General features: G+C 45.9%; 3 protein-coding genes across 3 annotated transcripts; 2 read left to right on the top strand and 1 right to left on the bottom strand.

Annotated features, from left to right (window-relative positions):
* The first annotated feature begins 12,807 nt into the window (after positions 1-12,807).
* On the top strand, positions 12,808-15,212 carry LOC119317552 (3-dehydrosphinganine reductase TSC10A-like). The gene is made up of 3 exons (XM_037592028.1): positions 12,808-13,615; positions 13,724-13,871; positions 14,700-15,212. The coding sequence occupies exons 1-3, from the start codon at positions 13,079-13,081 to the stop codon at positions 14,999-15,001; spliced, it is 987 nt and encodes a 328-aa protein (XP_037447925.1). The 5' UTR covers positions 12,808-13,078; the 3' UTR covers positions 15,002-15,212.
* Positions 15,213-16,690: 1,478 nt separating this feature from the next.
* On the top strand, positions 16,691-19,928 carry LOC119317553 (pentatricopeptide repeat-containing protein OTP51, chloroplastic-like). The gene is made up of 3 exons (XM_037592029.1): positions 16,691-17,297; positions 17,461-19,465; positions 19,557-19,928. The coding sequence occupies exons 1-2, from the start codon at positions 16,806-16,808 to the stop codon at positions 19,324-19,326; spliced, it is 2,358 nt and encodes a 785-aa protein (XP_037447926.1). The 5' UTR covers positions 16,691-16,805; the 3' UTR covers positions 19,327-19,465; positions 19,557-19,928.
* A 116-nt stretch (positions 19,929-20,044) lies between these two features.
* Positions 20,045-20,895, bottom strand: LOC119317554 (trihelix transcription factor GT-3b-like). Its single transcript, XM_037592030.1, has one exon. It carries the CDS (start codon positions 20,878-20,880, stop codon positions 20,305-20,307), a length of 576 nt encoding a protein of 191 aa, XP_037447927.1. The 5' UTR covers positions 20,881-20,895; the 3' UTR covers positions 20,045-20,304.
* Positions 20,896-21,192: the final 297 nt, after the last annotated feature.

The raw sequence follows: 21,192 nt of genomic DNA on the forward strand, positions 1-21,192 counted from the left end.
CAAGCTGAAAGACGATGGCAGAAACTACACGGACTGGGTCCGGAACCTGAGGATCATCCTCATAGCTGCCAAGAAAGATTATGTCCTACAAGCACCGCTAGGTGACGCACCTATTCTCCCTGCAGAACAAGATGTTATGAACGCTTGGCAGGCACGTACCGATGACTACTCCCTCGTTCAGTGCGGCATGCTTTACAGCTTAGAGCCGGGGCTCCAAAAGCGTTTTGAGAGACACGGAGCGTATGAGATGTTCGAAGAGCTGAAAATGGTTTTCCAAGCTCATGCCCGGGTCGAGAGATATCAAGTCTCCAACAAGTTCTTCAGCTGTAAGATGGAGGAAAATAGTTCTGTCAGTGAGCACATACTCACAATGTCTGGGTTACATAACCGCTTGACTCAGCTGGGAGTTAATCTCCCGGATGACGCGGTCATTGACAGAATCCTCCAGTCGCTTCCACCGAGCTACAAGAGCTTTGTGATGAACTTCAATATGCAGGGGATGGAAAAGACCATTCTTGAAGTATTTGCAATGCTAAAATCAGCAGAGGTAGAAGTCAAAAAGGAACATCAAGTGTTGATGGTGAATAAAACCACTAAGTTCAAGAAAGGCAAGGGTAAGAAAATCTTCAAGAAGGACGGCAAGGGAGTTGCCGCGCCCGGCAAGCAAGCTGCCGGGAAGAAGCCAAAGAATGGACCCAAGCCCGAGACTGAGTGCTTTTATTGCAAGGAAAGTGGTCACTGGAAGCGGAACTACCCCAAATACTTAGCGGACAAGAAGGCCGGCAAAACGAAAGGTATATGTGATATACATGTAATTGATGTGTACCTAACCAGTACTCGTAGTAGCTCCTGGGTATTTGATAACGGTGCGGTTGCTCACATTTGTAACTCAAAACAGGAGCTGCGGAATAAGTGGAGACTGGCAAAGGACGAGGTGACGATGCGCGTCGGGAATGGTTCCAAGGTCAATGTGATCACCGTCGGCACGCTGCCTCTTCATTTACCTTCGAGATTAGTTTTAAACCTTAATAATTGTTATTTAGTGCCAGCTTTGAGCATGAACATTGTATCAGGATCTCGTTTAATTCGAGATGGCTACTCATTTAAATCCGAGAATAATGGTTGTTCTATTTATATGAGAGATATGTTTTATGGTCATGCTCCAATGGTGAATGGTTTATTCTTAATGAATCTCGAGCGTAATGCTACACATGTTCATAGTGTGAGTACCAAAAGATGTAAGATTGATAATGATAGTCCCACATACTTGTGGCACTGCCGCCTTGGTCACATAGGTGTCAAACGCATGAAGAAGCTCCATGCTGATGGACTTTTAGAGTCTCTTGATTACGAATCATTTGACACGTGCGAACCATGCCTCATGGGTAAAATGACCAAGACTCCGTTCTCAGGAACAATGGAGCGAGCAACCAACTTATTGGAAATCATACATACTGATGTGTGCGGTCCAATGAGTGTTGAGGCTCGCGGTGGCTATCGTTATGTTCTCACCCTCACCATGACTTGAGTAGATATGGGTATATCTATTTAATGAAACACAAGTCTGAGACCTTTGAAAAGTTCAAGGAATTTCAGAGTGAGGTTGAGAATCAACGTGACAGGAAAATCAAGTTCCTACGATTAGATCGTGGAGGAGAATACTTGAGTCATGAGTTTGGCACACACTTAAGAAAATGTGGAATAGTTTCACAGCTCACGCCGCCTGGAACACCTCAGCGTAATGGTGTGTCCGAACGTCGTAATCGCACTCTACTAGATATGGTGCGATTATGATGTCTCTTACCGATTTACCGCTATCTTTTTGGGGGTATGCTTTAGAGACTGCCGCATTCACTTTAAATAGGGCTCCGTCGAAATCTGTTGAGACGACACCGTATGCTGCTGGAGCCATCTCCCTCAACCTCTCCTTCCCCCTTGCTGGATCAAGAAGAAGGAGATGTTACGCTGACCGTACGTGTGTTGAACGCGGAGGTGCCGTCCATTCGGCGCTAGGATCTCCGGTGATTTGGATCATGTCGAGTACGCCTTCCTCATCCCCGTTCTTTGAACGCTTCCGCGCGTGATCTACAAAGGTATGTAGATGCAATCCAATCACTCGTTGCTAGATGAACTCCTAGATGGATCTTGGTGAAACCGTAGGAAATTTTTTGTTTTCTGCAACGTTCCCCAACACCGCATCCCCTCATGGACTGGCATCTGGCACCACAGGCACGTAGAGTCACAGTCAGCGTGTCTCTTGAGACAAGCGAATGCAGGTACAGGACGCACAGAACTGCAGCGTATACAGGCACGGAATTGCGACTTTTGTCGCACAGGTACGGCTTTCGAATTGGCATTCTCGAGGCACGGGTACAAACCACCTGAATGCACAAAAGAGTGGTGGCAGAGGCACGGTTGTGTAGTCTGAAGAGAAACTGCCATGTGACACCACCACATAGAGACATCGCGTGTGTCACATGAGGTACATGAATAGCGGAAAAGAATCCACGAAAGTGCAGCCTCCACAGACATGGATGCGGGCTTCTAGAGGCATGGTCCCGAAGAACACAAAGACAGAAAACTGAAAATGTTGACTCGTACGTTACCAGAAGCGCGTCTCTTGTGCGAATGTGTAAAACACAACAATACAAACACAAACAAACAACGGTGAATATAAGCGAAACAAAAAACACGCTTCTCCCAAACAATACATATGCATCCCCTCACGGACGGGCGTCTAGCACCAGAGGCACGTACAGTCACAGCCAGCATGAAGCCTGAGACACGCAAATGCACGTACAGGAGACACCGAATTAAAGCGTATACATGCACGAAATTGCGGCTTCTCATAGTTATCGAAGCACGGGTACAAACAACCTGGACGCATAAAAGAGTGGTGGCAAAGGCACGGTCGTGTAGTGTCAAGAGGAACTGCCGTGTGAAACCAGCACGTTAAAACATGGCGTGTGTCACGGATGTACATGCATAGACGGAAAGAAGCCATGGAAGTGAAGCCTGAACATACACGGATGCCCGGATTCTCGAGGCACGGTCCTAAAGCACACAAAGACACGAAACTAAAATGTTGCCTCGTATGTTAGCAGACGTGCCTCTCTTGTGCGAACGTGTAAAAGACAACAATACAAACACAAACAAACGACACTGAATAAAAGCCAAACACAAAACGCGCTTCTCCCAAACAATACATATGCGCCACTTCAATAGGTTCTCTAAATATACATGACCACGCGCAAACGTCAACAATGAACTTGTAACATGAAAAAACATAAGAAATTATATTCACATAACATGAGACGGTACTCCATAGGATTGAACTAAAAGTACTCATTAATTATACAAAAAAAAGAAATGAAAGTCTTCCAGGAGTCCATTTTGCTCAGACCACCGGGACAATTCTACTCAATTGGAGTTCTGCTCAAAAGCATCAACGGCGTCCGGGGTCGGGAAGACAACGAGGATGCATCATGTCCTTCATAGACAGAACTCGGTGGTAGAGCTCGTAGCTGACATACCCATCCTAAAATAAAAGGCGGATGAGAATGAACATATACGTAAAGGACAAAAAGTACTATTGTTGCAATAAAACAAAAATATAAAAACGAAATTTTCACTTACAATTGCCGCATATTTCAGGTGTTTAAGGGAAAGCGTCTTCCATTCCCAGTAGTCATGCAGACCTTGTGGAAAAGACGACTTCATACTCAAGTAAGATTTGTTTATGACGGATCTTGCCAAATCTGCCATTGAATCACTTAGATTTCCTCCTTTGATCATGAGCTCCTCTTGAAGGTCGATGTGACACTCTCTTGGGATTTTGAGGTAACTGTTTGCGAGAACATCCCTATCGTTCCTGACGTCGACACTAGCGAAGATTATACCTTTGTTCCGAAGGAAATCCTTCAGAGCAGCGCACTCCGTCCTGGACTTGCACAAGTGATAAACAAGAACATGCTTGCGCATCGCCAGTTGCATAACGGCAACTTTTCTACTACGATCAAAATAATCCTCTCGTGTGTACTCCAGATCAAGACCAACAAACTTGTACCTGTCCTCACGCAGCCATTCCTCATAGAGAGTAAGAATCTCCTCCACCTTGTGGGGCACATTGGTGTACAACAATCGAGCTTGGTATTACCATCAGCATCTATAGAGAGACGCTCAGTACTGTTCCTGAAGTCGTCCATGGAACCAAGGCTGAGACGACAATGGAGTTTGACTATGCTTCTCGTACGAGGCGAGGATGACAGGAGCTACCTGCACTTCTCTGGAGGGAATAAGACGCCATAACCTCCAGGAATAGACCACTACTTAACCTTTGGGAGAGACGACTCAGTTACCATGCCCATTTAATTGCTAAGGAAACGGTGAATGGACGATTGTGCTTCTGCAGCTCGTGAAACCATGCACTTCAAAAGTCACGACTGCCACGCTGTAATCGAGGAGCCTCTAGGTTAACTCTAGCACGGTAGCTGGCACAATAAATACTAACAATAAATAGCCATCCCATCAGTCACCGGTACATCTTTTGACCGAGAGAACAATGCAAAGAGGCAAACGAGATGACCCTGTCGTACAAATACTACACTAGGAGTGAACAAAAATGGAAGCACGGTTCGCCAGAACAAAAGCCACACGTGTGCATCCACTTTGGTTAAAGACAAACCTTACTAACAACAATGCACGTCTGTGTACCACCAGAAACATTGACAAAACAAAAGCACGTCCATACTTCTGACATACATATAACCGTGGGCTATCATACATAATCCCGCCTGAAGCCAGCGTACATAAAAACAGTGACTCACTTGGGTCAACGACTACGTGAAAAAATGCAATACCAAAGTCACGAACCGTGACTCAATTTCAGATGCAAACGTGCCTCTCATTATTCAATATGCATCCCCCGACATATCGACCATGCTTCTCCTGTTACAACGACCGTGCATCTAATAACATCATCACCGGTCCTCGCCTAAAGAAACACCCAACCATATCTGATTAAACATGTGATTAAAAAAACACAGAAGCACGAGCATGCTTTTGAACATGTATAACCATGCCTCACAGAAAGTATGTGAGGCAGGATAGGCACGTAAAAGACTCCGCTCGGAGGCAGCACAGCTGGACAACTATAATGGAAGGCAGCTGAACGAGTCAAACATCTCGTTTCCCCATAACACCTCGGAATGCACGCACACCATCTACAACCAGCATTCATTCCATTTCACAGAATAAAAAAATAAAACAAGAAGCACTCATTACTACTCTTGCTCTCTCCTGTCTCCTTTATATTTCCATAAGCTCCGACTCCCTCAGCCACAACACAACTCATTTGCCTTCTCCGTCGCCTGCTTCTAGGGTTCGTGCTTCTTCTCCGTCTCCTGCTTCTAGGGTTCGTGCTTCTAACCCGCACACAATCGATTAATTTCTAAGCCATACTTCTCTCATAGATTGCTGGCCGTGGGTGCTTGCCCTAAGCTTCCCATCACAAGCCATCTGCCTTATCCGTCCGCTTACTTCTAGGGTTCGTGCTTCTTCCCCGCACACAGTCTCATTTCAAACAAGTTATTGTAGAGTTTTTATTGGGTCTGTTGAATAACTTCCAAGCCGTGCTTCTCTCGTAGATTTTTCTAGCCGTGCGCACTTGCCCTAAGCTTCCCCTACCCAAATCTCTGTTCGTCAACCCTCGTTCTTCTTCTGTCCCAGGTAAAAAGCATATGCGTAAGCAGCATGCTCCGATCCGTATTTACGTTTTACGTTTAGGTTTTTCATTTTATAGTTATTGAAGCATCAGATCCGGTACAACGACTTCATTCTCTAAAGGAATATAAAAACCATTTGAAAATCTAAACAAGTGTTATATACTGGTAAATTCGTAGTTGTTGCCTGCCTTCAATATGTCTAACATATTTGAAGCTAGTTGTTGTCTACCTTCCACGTTGAAGCTTATTTTTAAATTGTTATGATATTCTTGTTTTCTTAACATAGTTTTTCTGAAATATTTAGGTATGATTTGCCCTGCCTGCCGCCAGCCAGGCGGCCCTTGCGAACCACACCCTGAAGTTATCCAGGAGTTTGAGTTATTCTTGATGAAAATTGCTGGAGCCGGATGGTTAGTAAGCATCACTAACAAATTAGTTGCTTACGACACAGTAAAAATCGTCACTGTCACTCATACCCCCTTGCACCTACACTAGGCCCCCCTGTTGCCACTTCTTCGCACCTGCCTTGTGTTTTCATTTTCCATTAGTTTGCTTGCTTATGCCCTGATTAATATAGCCCATTAATTTATAATAATTATGTTGTTATCTATAATTCTTATCAAAAATTCATATCCAATTTAAGAAAACTTTTAACATTAATAGTACGCGAGTTCAAATTTATACTTACAGGTTGTTATTTGCATTATTTTTTCCAGTATGTACCTTGTAATGTCAGAGCTTTTCTCGCTGAATACATTGAAGAAGAGAAGAAAGAAGCAAGAAAATTGCGTAAACAACAGGTAGAGCCAGCGCTTCTTACACATGAAGGAAGGTCTTACAATGCTTTGTTTAAGCATAGGGCGAACTACACAAAGTTATGCCGTGGTGAGTGGAACATCTTTGCGGCTGATTATGAACTTCGTGCTGGAGACCGCATAGAATTTGAACTACCAGACGAGGGTCTCAATCTCGAAATACAAACATATCGAGATAACAAAAGGCTTCTTCCATTACCCCACATTGTTAGGTATTTAATATTACAAACATTACAAACTTATCTTCTTTTGCTGTAATTTTATATGCATGAATTGAACTGAATAATATTAACCCCGTGTTGGATATAACTTTATCTAACTTTAGAAGCTTTTTTTCTAGCTCTCGACGATCTTTCTTCTGACGATTTCGACCATGTTCACTGCTGTGTCTACTCTAAGGATATTGAGTTACCTACGACCAGACACGATTCTTTCTACAATGCCTTTTTGGAGATACTTTCATCTGTTGCCGTCCATTTGTCCATGTCCTGACTCACACTAACACCAAAGACTACGTCATGGTTGGTTACAAATGTCCTTGTTAAAATACAAAACGTATTTTGCTCATATGTAATATAAACAATACTGACGTAATATTGCTTATATGTAAAATTATAAAGAACCTATTTATTCAAACCTAAAACAACAAAACTTCCGTTGTTCTCTTAATATGTTGTTTTATCTGTTTACACACAAACCTGAACATGCCAGGAACTATATTACTTCCAATATGGAATTTCTTAATGTTTGTGCACTCACCATATTCAGACATTCCTTTATTTATTGTCCAAGTGACAAATCAACGGTTTTAATTTCTATTTAATTTCGATTTTCTTCTAGAAAAATCCGAGGAGCGTTGTCTCAACACTGAAGAGATGGGTGGACATGCCAACCAATGGCAGGGTAACCCTTGAAGCTCCTGATGAACCTACACATGTCATCACTCCTTCATCGTATTACATCTCCAAAAACGACGGCATGATGGTAATACAAAAGTCTTCTTTCAGAGACTTCATATCAGCTGCATCCTTCGTTGAAAAGAACGTTGTTCTAATCATTTTCAAAGAGCGAAATGACCGTTCTGTGTCCATCATCATTCAGCGCATTATGTAGATTCCGTCGGAACCAGCACCTAAAATGGAAGCAAACAGTGTATCTCCTAGAATGTTCAACGCTCGTTTCATCATGATGTCTCCAGGAGCAAAACACTAATTACTATAAGTTTGCTAGTTAGGATGGTAGAGTAATTTAACTATTATGGACCATGTGCTTGCTTGAACTATCAGAATAATCTTTTGCAACTTATGTAGCTCTTACGGACACTCAACTTGCTGTTTCAACCATCGGAATGATCCTTTAAAACAGATGTTGTTTGAACCATCGAAATGATTCATTCGAAAAAATGTAGTTCTTATCCTTTGAAAAGTTCACAATTCAAAAAACCAAAAAAAAAGACTCATTTTCAAAAATGAAACGAAACAAGAATCAGTTTGTGATTCAAAACCTCTAGCAATGCGATGTTATCAAACTTATTCAAACCATCTAGTGAAACATATCTGAATTAAAAAACAAACAGGACTCCGTTTTCAAGTCCAAACTATATTTACTTCAACTTTTCCTAAACACACACTTGTGCACCGAATAACATAAAAACCGTGCCTCCCTAACCAAGGAATATTATTAATTGAAAAAAACGTTTCACAACAAAGGCACGACCATGCATCTGCTGAGTGTTCTACCGTTTACACGACTACTTTCACAGCCAAAGATGCATCACGCAGGCAACACGCAACGAATAAAAAAAATTCAATGAACAAGACAAGTGAAAATCTTAAAAAAACAGATAAAACAAACCCCCGTTTCCGAAATTCTATGCCTGGAACCACCGCGTGAGTAGCAATTGCTCTTTGGCAGTTTCCTTTTTTGCACGACAAAACAACCCTTTTACTTTTCCGAATCCATTTCATCCTTCACCACCGCACACCTCTAGCCATGGATGACGGGAAACTAACAACATTCATGGAACACATCACTACCCACGGTACAGCCGTGCTCGAGGTGGTGTACACCAACGACCCAAGGACCATGGAGTGGATCATCAACAAGTACGAAGAATGGCTAAAGGAGGAGAAGAACAAGTTCGCCGGCCTCGACCTCGAGTATACACGTAAGAGCAGTTACATACGACAAGGGATCGCCGTCGTCCAACTTTCCATGCGCGAGCATGTCCTTGTATACCACTACTGCAGATCCGAGCGCTCACAGGCGTTAGTTGACTTCCTGCAATGGAAAGCGGTAACTTTCACTAGCATTGACACCAGGAACGACAAGACCATGCTTGCCCGTGCATGCATCAGAATTCCAGACGAGCACCACGTCGACATCCAGAGGCTATTCTGCATCAAGGGTGGTGGAGAAAGGGACTCCATGGGTGACCTTGCAGCGGCCATCACCGACCCCTCATACAAGAACATGAAGAACTCATTCCCAAAGGAGAAGCACCAGTTCTGGGAGTGGAAGCCACTTTCCCCGATACACCTTGAGTACGCGGCAAAGGACGGGTATGTTAGCTACGAGTTGTACCGTAGAATCCTAATCATCAAGAACGGGCTACGTCACCTCCACCAACAACCAATGAAAGAAAGACTCCGCCCACGTAAGAGCAATGACGAGGGATCTTCCAGCGGCTGGAAGCGCCGGAAGGGAAACAGTGGTTGGTAAATTGCGAGAAAATGGATGTCTACATTAAACTAGTAGGAACTACTATTATCATAATTTGGATTGTATGAACCTATGTTGTAAATATGTTTGTTGTTGCTCAAAGATGCTGTGTGTATTGTATTACTATTTTACGTTTGAACTTTGAACACAGTTGTGTGCTCATGTACTAATTTGGATTGTATGAACCTATGTTGTAAATATGTTTGTTGTTGCTCAAAGATACTGTGTGTATTGTATTACTATTTTACGTTTGAACTTTAAACACAGTGGTGTGCTCATGTACAAATGCATACTACGTTTTGCATGTCTAAATGCAATTAGTAAGTTATGTCCCAGTACTGAGCAAGCATATATTGTATCCATGATTATAGAACGAGAGATATCTCGCACGATAATTTTCATACTCAACCTTTATAAGATGCATCGTGCATTTACAAGAATATGTGATGATATCGTTGTAAATTTTCAGTACAATACTTATTAAACATTGGCGTGAACAATTCATAAATATTGCAGAAGATCATTCGGTACACAGTCACAAGTGACGAGAACTTTCTTACCTTAACCACATTGAAAAAAAATCCTTGCCTCCATTTCACATCAAACACCGCTCCGTCCATTCAGAACATCCTTGCTATTGTACACAGGTTCCTCTCCGTACACCAGTTCTGCATGATGCCACAAAACTATACTACTGTGTGCAACTGACCTATGTACTAGCGTGACTCACTAAGTGTCTACTCAATCCATGCCTGTGGTGCCACGCACCCGTGACCCTAGAGACTACACACCTGTGCATCATTAGCCGAGCCCCTCTAACCAGATATTCGAACCGATGCCTCTACTGCCGTACATCCGTGCCTCTAGAATCTTGACAACAGCAAGAGGGTTCAAAACCATGCCTCCACACAACCGTGCTTGTACTGACTGCACTTTCGTGCCTCTGTTTTCTTGATCAACGTGCCTCACTTGAAACCCATAGTAACTCTACGTGCTCCGCATGCGTGATCGCCAATGCAACTTTGGTGCTGCACACACGCGTCTCTCAGTATACCCGTACCTCCACAACCGTACTTGCACTGACTATAATTACATGCCTCCGTTTGCTCAATCCACGTGCCTCACATAAAACCAACAGTAACTCTACGTCCTACACACACACACGTGCCTCTCGCATGAAACCCATAGTATCTCGCCCGTACAACTTTGGCGCTGCACACACGTAGCTCTCAGTATACCCGTGCCTCCTCACGACCGTGCCTGCACTGACTTCAATTTCGTGCCTTCATTTGCTTGATCCACGTGCCTCACATAAAAGAGACGCACAGCCGTGCCTCAGAGTAAACAACACACGTGCCTCTACTGTATTGATAACTATGACCCCAATTAAATAACATCCGTCCAAAAGAACATATTTAAAAGAGATGAACAGCCATACCTCTTCTACAAACATACAACAGCAATGAACACTTAGGTTCTTAGGTTCATATTGTTTCATATATCTAGACAACATTAACCCGTAGCATAGATTTTTAAACAAAATCCATTTATGTTCAAAGGCTATAACTAACATCACTGCGGCAGAAGATTGAAGATAACAACAAGCCTCCCATCACGCTCTTTGAAAGTTATCAGCACCAAGTTGTTTACTTCAATAGACGATGCCTGGAGAAAATCACTGAGACCTTCCTGTTTGAACACCATTCTACTACCCAAGCCAATGAAGTAGGAGCAAGGAGTGCTCACATATATATCATCATCACCAGATTCCAAAGTAACTTCAAGGGTTAAAACGCCAGTCCTAGGAAAAGTCACAAACTCCTTCAAACTCCTCACAACAATACCAGGAATAACCTGACAAAAAACATCAAGCTATCAGAAATAGAACAAAAATTAAAAACTATAAATAGAAGAGATAATAAAAATAAATAAATAAACAGAAACAAAGAAAAAATAGTGGAAAAAATCTGACCATATGATGACCATTAACATTCATGGAATCAATCCTGTGAACAAAAGGACAACACGGTATGTAGACATCATCAAAGAGTTGACACCTCATGAAATACATCTGCTGATAATTAAGAAAAATACCACGGGTGTAATAACAACTCCCAACAAGTTTCATCTCGGAGTCGCTCAAACCATCAAGAGCTACAAAATATAATTACATAGGCTCAAGGGAACAGGAAAATCATCATGTGCAATAAAACAAGCTAAAAACTTCCTTAAAAATAAACCTTACCAACAGACGGTAAAGGAGACAACGCATCTCCACGACCAATACGATAAAAATCACCAATCCATGTTCCATAGTGTTCAAGCCTAATGGTCATTATATCACGAGGACGAACATCATAATCACTGACAATCGTTCCCAGGAAGGACCATGGAATTTGCTCCTCAGCCGACCATGACTAAACAGAACACCATACAAATAACCCTCATTTTACTGAAAAGCAAGATCAGTATCTTCGTCACCCCTCCTTATGGCTAAAGCCCTACACTCCTCGATGTAACGAGCAAGATGAGCTCTAACACTGCACGGAACATACTGCACAACAAATCAAAACAAGGATCATAATCAAAACCTAAACAACATGAGCAGCACCAAAAGAAATAAATGTGTGTGCCAAAAATTAAACAATTATAAAATGATATTCTTACAACACGCCTCCAACAACGCCGATCCAGGACTACACTGAACCCATCTACAGAAGAATCAACAGAAGAACACGGGCCACCAGGCATACGGCAAAAAGGACAAGCCATAACTGCAAAAAACACAATGATTATCAAGAACTAATCCCACAAAACCCAGTTGAAACTTGACATCTGATAGTGTTGGTAGTCCCTACCCGTAACTACCCCATAAATCTCCATATCCGGAAATATAATGGGAACAAAAAGAGAAACAAGAAAGGAAAACAGGGAACCTACAAAGGCAACCGGTAGGGAACGACGATCACGCGAACGGGGAAGCGCGGTCGACGCTAAAGAAGGACCGCCGTAAAAGCAGGCAACAAGCGCGGCGGCCGGGACAGGGGCCGCCGTAACCACGCGACAAGAGCGGCGGCCGCGACGGACGGAGACGATGGCAAAGAAAGAACAGTGCTCCACGACGGTTCGCCCACACCAGAGAGAAAACAGATCTCAAAACAGATAAACATGTTTTACAAAACATTAAAAGTATAAGGACTAAAATGAAAAAAGGAAAAACCAGAAAGGAAAACCGGAAACCGAAAAACACGGAAGACGCCGTATGCGCGACAAGTGTCACGCGCGGAGCGCCTCGGAAAAGTCTTCCGACCGCTCCGCGCATGACACTTACGCGCAGGGAGCGCTCCTCGACTAATCGAGGCGAGGAGCACTCCTCAATTAGTGATTTCGGGCCAACGCACACGGGCGTCCAATAGGATTCGCCCACAAACATAGCGGTGAACCCGGCAAAGTCGCTTCAGCCCACGTGAGGGTGGATGGGCCGCCTCCATGTCGCCCGGTCAGATCTGCCGTCGCCCGCCGGGCGCCGGCCTTCGGCCTTCCCACCACTCGCGCACCCAAATCAAAGCCCCTCCTCGTATCCGATACGCGCGAGGCCGGGGAACCCCACACCTGAAGTCCAAGTCCAGGCGAGTTTGCTAGCTTGTCTCGACGGTCGCCGTCCTAGATCTGCACCCGTCAGGCGGCGACCTTTCCTCCTCCGTTGCTGCCCTCGCCCTGGTCCACTCCGGCGGCCCCTTCGCCCTCTTTAAACCCTAGCGCCTCAATCACCTCTTCACTCCACCGTCCACGGAACCCAGGCCCTAGTGCGACTTCGCCATGGCCGCAGCACTCCTCCTCCTGCTCCTCCTCCTGGTGCCGCCCGTCGGCCTCCTCGCCGCGCTCGCCTTCCTGACCCGGCCCCGGGCCGCGCGAATCCCGCTCAAGGGCCGCCACGTCTTCATCACCGGCGGGTCCAGCGGCATCGGGCTCGCCCTCGCCACGGCCGCCGCGCGGGAGGGCGCGCGGGTCTCCATCCTCGCGCGCAACGCCGCCCGCCTCGAGGACGCGCGCGCCGCCATCAGGCTTGCCACGGGACAGGACGTCGGGGTCCACCAGGCCGACGTGCGGGATGCCGCCGCCGTGGCAAGTGCACTCGACGCGGCCGGGCCGGTCGACGTGCTCGTCTGCAACCACGGCGTGTTCGTGGCGCAGGAGCTGGAGAAGCAGGACATGGAGGAGGTCAAGTGGATGGTGGACATCAACCTCATGGGGACCTTCCACCTCATCAAGGCCGCGCTCCCTGCCATGAAGGCACGCACCCGCGAGACCAGTCTCCCGGCGTCCATTGCCATCATGTCATCGCAGGCTGGTCAGGTATACAGTATACAGGGTTCTTTCGCTGCTTTGCCAACAATGCAGCTAAAGTGTTTGATGTAATGTCTCATGATGGGAGATAAAGCTCAATTGATATCTTTGCTGTAGGTTGGTGTTTATGGGTATACTGCTTACTCCGCGAGCAAGTTCGCACTAACTGGTCTTGCAGAGTCGCTGCAGCATGAGGTCGTTTCGGACGATATTCACGTGTCGCTGATCTTCCCTCCTGACACAGAGACACCGGGTCTTGTCGAGGGTATGCATTGATAATATATGTTTTAAATTTGAAGTGATTGCTGAATTATCTAACTAACTTATGTGGCAATCTTCTTTCCTGTTGAATTTCTCACATGATACAAAAATTATTAGATGATTTACATATCTGAAGATTGTGACACGAAAAACTATTGAGTACTTGGTGTAGTTGAGACGCTTTTTAGAATCTCAAAATTTCAAGCTTATGTAATGGTGAAAATGTAATGCAAACAGTTTACTTGAAGGATCATAAGACCAGCACAACCGAAACCATTTGATTAGTTATGCCTACCAGTAAATTTGCATTGACAAAGTGATGAACTGATCTTATGTAGATATAATTTCACTTCTAGTTAAATAGCCTTATTTGATTCTTGCAAGCTGCACTGTCCTGACGGAAGAATGAAAAAAAAAATCTAGTTCTGATTTTTGTTATGATTTTTAAGACCATGTACATTTCATTTTTCTAGAATATGCACAAGCATGCATATCACATATTGATAGGAGAAAATGGGTGGGAGAACCCTCCACAGTAGTTCTTAACAGCCCCAGTTCTGGAGCTACTCTTATTTTGTGGCATTTCATTCTGGATAGTGGACCAGCTATGCACATTAGTGTCGTACTCCCTCTATTCAGAAATAAGTTGCGTGGTTTTAGTTCAAAGTTCAAATTTGAACTATAACCATGCCACTTATGTCCGAACGGAGGGAATATTCAGTTCAACATTCATTTCACACTTTACTCTCAAAAATAAAAATAAAAACAGTACATATTCATACAGTGAAACTGAAGCATGACGTGTACTTGGCTGTTTTCTTATTGGTTGCAGAGAAGAAAAAGAGGCCAGAGCTTACCACTATCATAGCAGATTCATCTGGTGGAATGAAGGCTGATGATGTTGCTATGAAGGCTCTAACCGGCATCAAATCTGGGAGGTTTATTATCCCCTGCAATTTCGAGGGAGCAATGTTAGCTATAGCCACTTCTGGTCTAACCCCCCAGAGTTCCCCGTTAATTGCATTCGTGGAGGTGATCGGTGCTGGACTGATGCGATTTGTAGCACTATGTTTCCAGTGGAATTGGTTCTCTACTATTGAGAACTGGTGCGCCAAGAACAAGAAACATGGGTGAAAGCCCAACCCTGGGATTCCCAGATTTTCAAGGGCTTACAATTTATATACAACCAATAATGTACCTTGTTATCCCTGGACTGAATGTATATCCCACTTGTACTTTGGGATACAATGTATATCTGGGTTATTGTTTTTGACCAGTTATACTTAGCACGTTGTACACTTGTACTGGACAGACAGTTAAAAATTCCCTTTTGCCTGTGTTTTAATCTTTCTGTTATTGCTTGAAGTAATATAGGAACAGTATATGTACTAGGTAGAGGAACAAATATGGTTGAGGCGTTTTGGCTCCCGGGCTCAAATGAGCCCGGGAGTGAGCAAAAAAATTGTGAAAAACATGAAATAAAATTTAAAAAAACCGTTTTTTTGTGTGTGGAGAAAGATGACTGAGTGCCTGATGTATGTGCCAGATTTCAGAGCATTTAGATATGTAAGTTGCTTTATTTTTTGAGAGCTACCTGGATGCCCAAATGCTTTGAAATTTGGCACGCACCTAATGCACTCAAACGTCTTACATAAAACAGAATTCAGATTATTTTTTTAGTTTTTCTAGTATTTTTTAGAATTTACTGTTCACCGGGTGCAATTCGTACAAATATATATTGCTACCTCTGTTCCTAAATATAAGACATTTTGGCAGTCTTATATTTACTTCGCGTCCGGCTCCTCTCCGCTCCCTCCACTCCGGTCCGGAGCGGACCAGGCTCTAGCTCATTTTCACAGACGTTTTGGCAGTGAGCTCCACAACTCCGTGGAGTCAGAGCAGAGATGAGGGATTCCGAACAAGGCCTTAGGAATGGAGGTAGTAGTACTATATATCAGTGCCAATTTTCTGGTGCCATTTCTAAATGAAAAATGTATCCACAGATGTTATTTAGAAATGGAGGTAGTAGTACTATGTATCAGTGCCAACTTTCTGGTGCCATTTCTAAATGAAAAATTGCATCCACAGATCTTCGATGGTCTTCGGGCCATGGAGGTGAGGAGCACCTCGGCCCCTGTCGGCGGGAGGGACCATGTTCTTATTTTTGTTAGATTCATTGTGTTGGTTGGGCTGTGTGACGGCGGCGGCGTCCCTCAGTAGAAATAATGTCTCTTACGTTTTATTCCCGTCCAGATGGTGCGTCTAGCTTTGTCGGAGGGCATATGGGATTCGTTCAGGGCTGGTCTTTGGTGGACCCTTTTGGATCTGGTCTTCGTTCGTCTTTCTTTGGGTTTTACAGGTTTGATCCTTCTGATCTACGACTTCTTTCATCGGCGATGGTTGCTGCTTCGGTGCGCTGGTCCTATGGGGTCTTAGCACGACGACTTTCTGATTGTCTACTACAACAAAGTTTGTTCGGCTTCGACGAGGGATGGGTGATGACGGCGGTGCACTTTTAGCTCGCTCCAGTGCTTCTTCTAGACTCTAGTCGTCGCTAGGTGGTCCACGGAGCTAGTTGTACTTTTTATTATGTCTGGCTTTTTTGTGCTGGCATGATTGAAGTTGAATAGATTGGAAGTTTCTAAAAAAATGCATCTACACAGTTTCGTGTGTTCGATGAGGCAAAATCCATGATATCTGAAGCTTCGTAAACAGCAGAAGCTTTGCCGTGGATCGTCGAAATAAAGATCGACGGAGGAGATCACTTGGACTGCCCTGGAAGGTCACGGAGGGGGTCCCAGTCCTCGCCCCGCTCCCCCCAAAATCCCAATCCAGGCTCCTCGGAGATGTACACGGCAATCCGCGGAGACGATGAGGCAGGCCGAGTGAGATAGAAGCAGCACAGCTTCCGCTTCCGGTCCTCGCCATCGATTCGCTCATGGCCTCCACCTCCTACTGCGCCACTCCATCTCCGTCCCTACGATGCTCTGCCGCCTTCTTCCCCACCTTCGCCTCTCCGCCTCCCGCCCTCCGCTTCGCCGTCCCTCCGCTCCTCCCCCGCCGTCTCGCCATATCCCCACCGAGAGTTCGAATTCCGGCGGTGGCGTCAGCGCTGGAGTCCCTAGTGCAGGAGTCCGATGACGAGGACGAGGAGGACGACGGGTCTGGGCTGTTCAAGGACGAGGCGTGGGCGTCGGCGGACGAGAGGGACGCGGTGCGGTCCCCGGAGCTGGTGGTGCCCGAGCTGGAGGAGCTGCCCGAGCAGTGGCGCCGCTCCAGGATTGCCTGGCTCTGCAAGGAGCTCCCCGCCTACAAGCACTCCACCTTCACCCGCATCCTCAACGCCCAGCGCAAGTGGCTCACCCAGGAGGACGCCACCTACGTCGCCGTACACTGCCTCCGCATCCGCGACAACGACGCCGCCTTCCGGGTCAGTACCCTCGCAGGCTCACCACACGCCCACCTCCCTCCCATAACATGTTCGACTAGTGATCTCTGTAGACGTATGTTCATTTGGTTTCTTCCTGCCCATGAACTGTTCGACGAATTGCCATAGCTGATGGATCATAGATGTACTCGTTGGTTGTTTTCAGGTGTTTAGCTGGATGGAGCGGCAGCACTGGTACCGCTTCAACTTTGCGCTTGCCACAAGGGTGGCGGATTTTCTCGGCAGGGAAGGCAAGGTTGAGAAATGCCGGGAGATGTTTGAGGCAATGGTCAAGCAGGGCCGTGTGCCTGCCGAGTCCACCTTCCACATACTGACCGTTGCGTACCTCAGTACGCCCAGGGGACGGTGCCTCGAGCACGCTTGCACTATCTACAACCAGATGATACAGATGGGCGGCTACAAGCCTCGCCTCAGCCTTCACAACTCATTGTTCCGCGCCCTTGTGAGTAAGACAGGAGGAACTGCAAAGCACAACCTCAGGCAGGCTGAGTTTGTCTACCACAATCTTGTCACCACCAATCTTGAGGTGCACAAGGAGGTCTATGCTGGGCTCATCTGGCTTCACAGCTACCAAGATGTCATTGATAGAGACAGGATCATAGCTCTTAGGAAGGAAATGAAGCAGGCTGGTTTTGATGAGAGTATTGATGTGCTGGTGTCAGTCATGCGGGCCTTCTCCAAAGAAGGGAGGGTTCAAGAAACAGAGGCAACATGGCATGAAATTCTCCAGAGGGGTTCAGAACTTCCTGCTCAGGCCTATGTCTGCCGAATGGAGGTTTATGCTCGAACTGGTGAGCCTATGAAATCCCTGGATATATTCAGAGAAATGAAGAGGCAAAGTATACCCCCAAACGTTGCAACTTATCATAAGATAATTGAGATAATGGCAAATGCTGAGGAGATAGATGTTGCGGAACAACTTATGGATGAATTTTCTGAGAGTCATATGAAGCATCTGATGCCAGCATTTCTTGCCCTGATGTACATGTATTTGGATCTTGATATGCATGAGAAATTCGAATTAACATTCTCGAAATGCCTTGCTAGGTGCCGTCCAAATAGAATCTTGTACATCATCTATCTAGAATCACTGATAAGGGCTGGAAATGTCGAGAAAGCTGAGGAGGTCTTCGATGAAATGCACAAAAAAGGGACGATAGGTACTAATGCAAAATCTTGCAACATCATGCTAAGAGGTTATATTTCTGCAGAAGACTATCAGAAAGCTGAAAAGGTTTATGATATGATGTGTAAAAAGAAGTATGATGTACAAGAGGATTTGTTGGAAGAACTTCAGACTGGCCTCCGTCTTGGTAAGAAAGTCGCTGTTAAGCCAAAACCCGTGAGCATCAAATTGGATCAAGAGCAGCGTGAGATTTTGATTGGTTTGCTTCTGGGAGGCACACAGATTGAATCTCATGCACAGAGAGGGGTCCATATTGTCCATTTTAAGTTCCAGGAAGATTCTGATGCCCATTCGGTCTTAAGGGTGCACATTCATGAGCGTTTCTTTGAATGGCTGACTTCAGCAAGCAGATCATTTGAGGATGAGAGCAAGATACCTTATGAGTTCTCAACCATACCTCATTTACATTTCGGTTTCTTTGCTGACCAGTTCTTTCTAAAAGGCCAGCCTGTTCTCCCAAAGCTTATCCACAGGTGGTTATCTCCACGTGTTCTAGCGTATTGGTTCATGTTTGGAGGCCTCAAACTCTCGTCAGGTGATATCGTTCTCAAGGTCAGTGGTGGGAACAGTGAGGGTGTTGAAAGAATTGTAAACTCCTTGCATGCACAGTCCTTACCTAGTAAAGTGAAGAGGAAAGGGCAATTCTTCTGGATAGGTTTTCAGGGGAGCAATGCCGATTCTTTCTGGAAAGTTATAGAACCTTATGTATTGGACGGTTTCTTGGGTTTGACAACACAGGAAAGCGGCACCGCAGGTTCTGGTGATGACCAAGAAACTGATACTGATTCTGATGATGATGCTCATAAGTATGGAAGTGAAGAGTGAATACCAGGGAGCAGGAGATGTCTGGTGACAGGAGGTACTTCATCAACGTCAAGTTCTTGCTGCGAACAGATGTGCTATATTTTAGTGGTTTGGTGGTAGAGCTTGAAAAGTCTCCAAGTGGCGGTTTTCGCTTGTAAAGGTTATTTTCTGCCAAACTTGCTCACCCTTTATGGCGATGGCCTGTGACCGCTGTGAACTGACATCAATTTTTTTGATTTTTTTTTTCACAGTGGAAAAGTGAACCGGGGCTCTGCCCTTATAGCCTGCAACGTAGACTGAAGACAATATTCAGGAAGTAGTTCATTACAATCTGAACATCGGAAGGAACACAACTTCACAAGCCTACAGATTGATCAGGGTTTTGTTACGTATACTTTTACTTTGTTGTTCACCTTCTTAGTACAGTAAGTACTAACAACATGTTGCCCGTATTGATCTACCCCCTCCGTAAAAAGTAGTGATCTAAACACTCTTATATTTCTTTACAGAGGGAGTACCTATGTAGCCATCTGCATGATAGATTTGCACACTAGACTAGACAGAAAATTTGTGGATTTCTGTCGACCACTTACAGTACGTTATATGTTGTGCATTTAATCACCTGTTCTCATTTGCCAAATCTTTTTTTTATTTCTTTGTGAAATTTTCATGGATTGTCGCTAATGGCAGTACATAATAAGCTGTAAAAACATATATTTGTCCCATGATGTCTGGCAGCAAAAAAAAAAACATTTACCCTTCCAGAAAGAAACTCAGCATGGCATTTGGCAGCATCTTAGCTAGTGATTACATTACATGTGTATGCAACTGAGATTTATAGACTACTAAAGAGGCTTAACATTCCTACGGATTAATCTATGATCAGGTGACGACAAAGCAAACAAAGAATTTCTACTGATCCACCGCCATAACCTACGCTACCAGTGAAACATTTTTTGTTGATCATCAGGCACGCGTCGTGGAGCCACGTGTCCCTCCCTAAAAGTCATCGCGCGAGAGTTTGTTGAGCAGGCTGGTGAGGAGCGCGTCCCTCCGCTCGGCCCTGGCCTCCTCCCTCATCCTCCTCTGCTCCTCGCGCTCCCGCCACGCCTGCTCCAGCATCAGCCGCTCCCGCTCCAGCCTCTGCATCTCCTGCCGCCACTGCTGCTCCAAGGCCAGCCGCTCCTGCGCGTGCCGCGCCGCCGCCTCCTGCCGCTGCGCGTCCAGCCGCTGCTGCTGCTCCAGGAAGTCCTGCAGCACGGCGCGGACGGAGGACGCCGACGCCGCGCCGGCCGCGGCGCTGCCGCTCGGTCTCGTCTTCTGCTGCGCGTCCTTCATCTTCCTCCTGGTTCCCGGGGGCAGGTCGTCGTCGTCGCCGCCGGCGGTCTCCTCGGACTCGGTCGCGGGTCTCTTGAGCCTCCTCTCCTCGGCGGGGTTCCGTCCCGGCCCTTCGTCAGACCCGAAGCGCTGCCGTTGCATGCTCCCGCCGCGCACCGTGGAAGACTGCGTGATGTGATTGTGATTGTGCTCGCTCGTGCTCTCGCCGGCCTGCCGCACGCAGCGTTCGTTCACCATCGGCCGTTGCAGAGGCTGCGGGTTGATAAAGGGTGCGCCTACGCGGCTACGCGTGTTGGTGCTGGTGGGTGTGGAAGGGGTCGCCAGGGCCAGCTTTTGCATGCAGCAGCCGTTGGTCTCCTTCGCGCTCGTTGGTCTCCAGCCGTTGGTCTCTTTTGCGACGCCTCTCGAACTCCCTCGCCGGTTCACACCCGCCGGCTGGTGAGAACGGCTTTGCCCCCGTCCACACTGGCGACGCCACGTCATGCCCTGCGAACGGATGCCTCATGCCTTTTCAGGTGCTGCTCGTATCGCTGTCCGTTTGACCGGTTT

Source organism: Triticum dicoccoides, chromosome 6A (assembly GCF_002162155.2).
Source record: "Triticum dicoccoides isolate Atlit2015 ecotype Zavitan chromosome 6A, WEW_v2.0, whole genome shotgun sequence".
Classification (NCBI taxonomy): domain Eukaryota; kingdom Viridiplantae; phylum Streptophyta; class Magnoliopsida; order Poales; family Poaceae; genus Triticum; species Triticum dicoccoides.

Coding starts and splice junctions, on each gene's coding strand:
- LOC119317553 (XM_037592029.1), top strand. CDS start 16,806: ATGGCCTCCACCTCCTACTGCGCCACTCCATCTCCGTCCCTACGATGC. Junction 17,298..17,460: donor ACAACGACGCCGCCTTCCGG/GTCAGTACCCTC, acceptor GGTTGTTTTCAG/GTGTTTAGCTGGATGGAGCG.
- LOC119317554 (XM_037592030.1), bottom strand. CDS start 20,880: ATGGTGAACGAACGCTGCGTGCGGCAGGCCGGCGAGAGCACGAGCGAG.
- LOC119317552 (XM_037592028.1), top strand. CDS start 13,079: ATGGCCGCAGCACTCCTCCTCCTGCTCCTCCTCCTGGTGCCGCCCGTC. Junction 13,616..13,723: donor TGTCATCGCAGGCTGGTCAG/GTATACAGTATA, acceptor TCTTTGCTGTAG/GTTGGTGTTTATGGGTATAC. Junction 13,872..14,699: donor GACACCGGGTCTTGTCGAGG/GTATGCATTGAT, acceptor TATTGGTTGCAG/AGAAGAAAAAGAGGCCAGAG.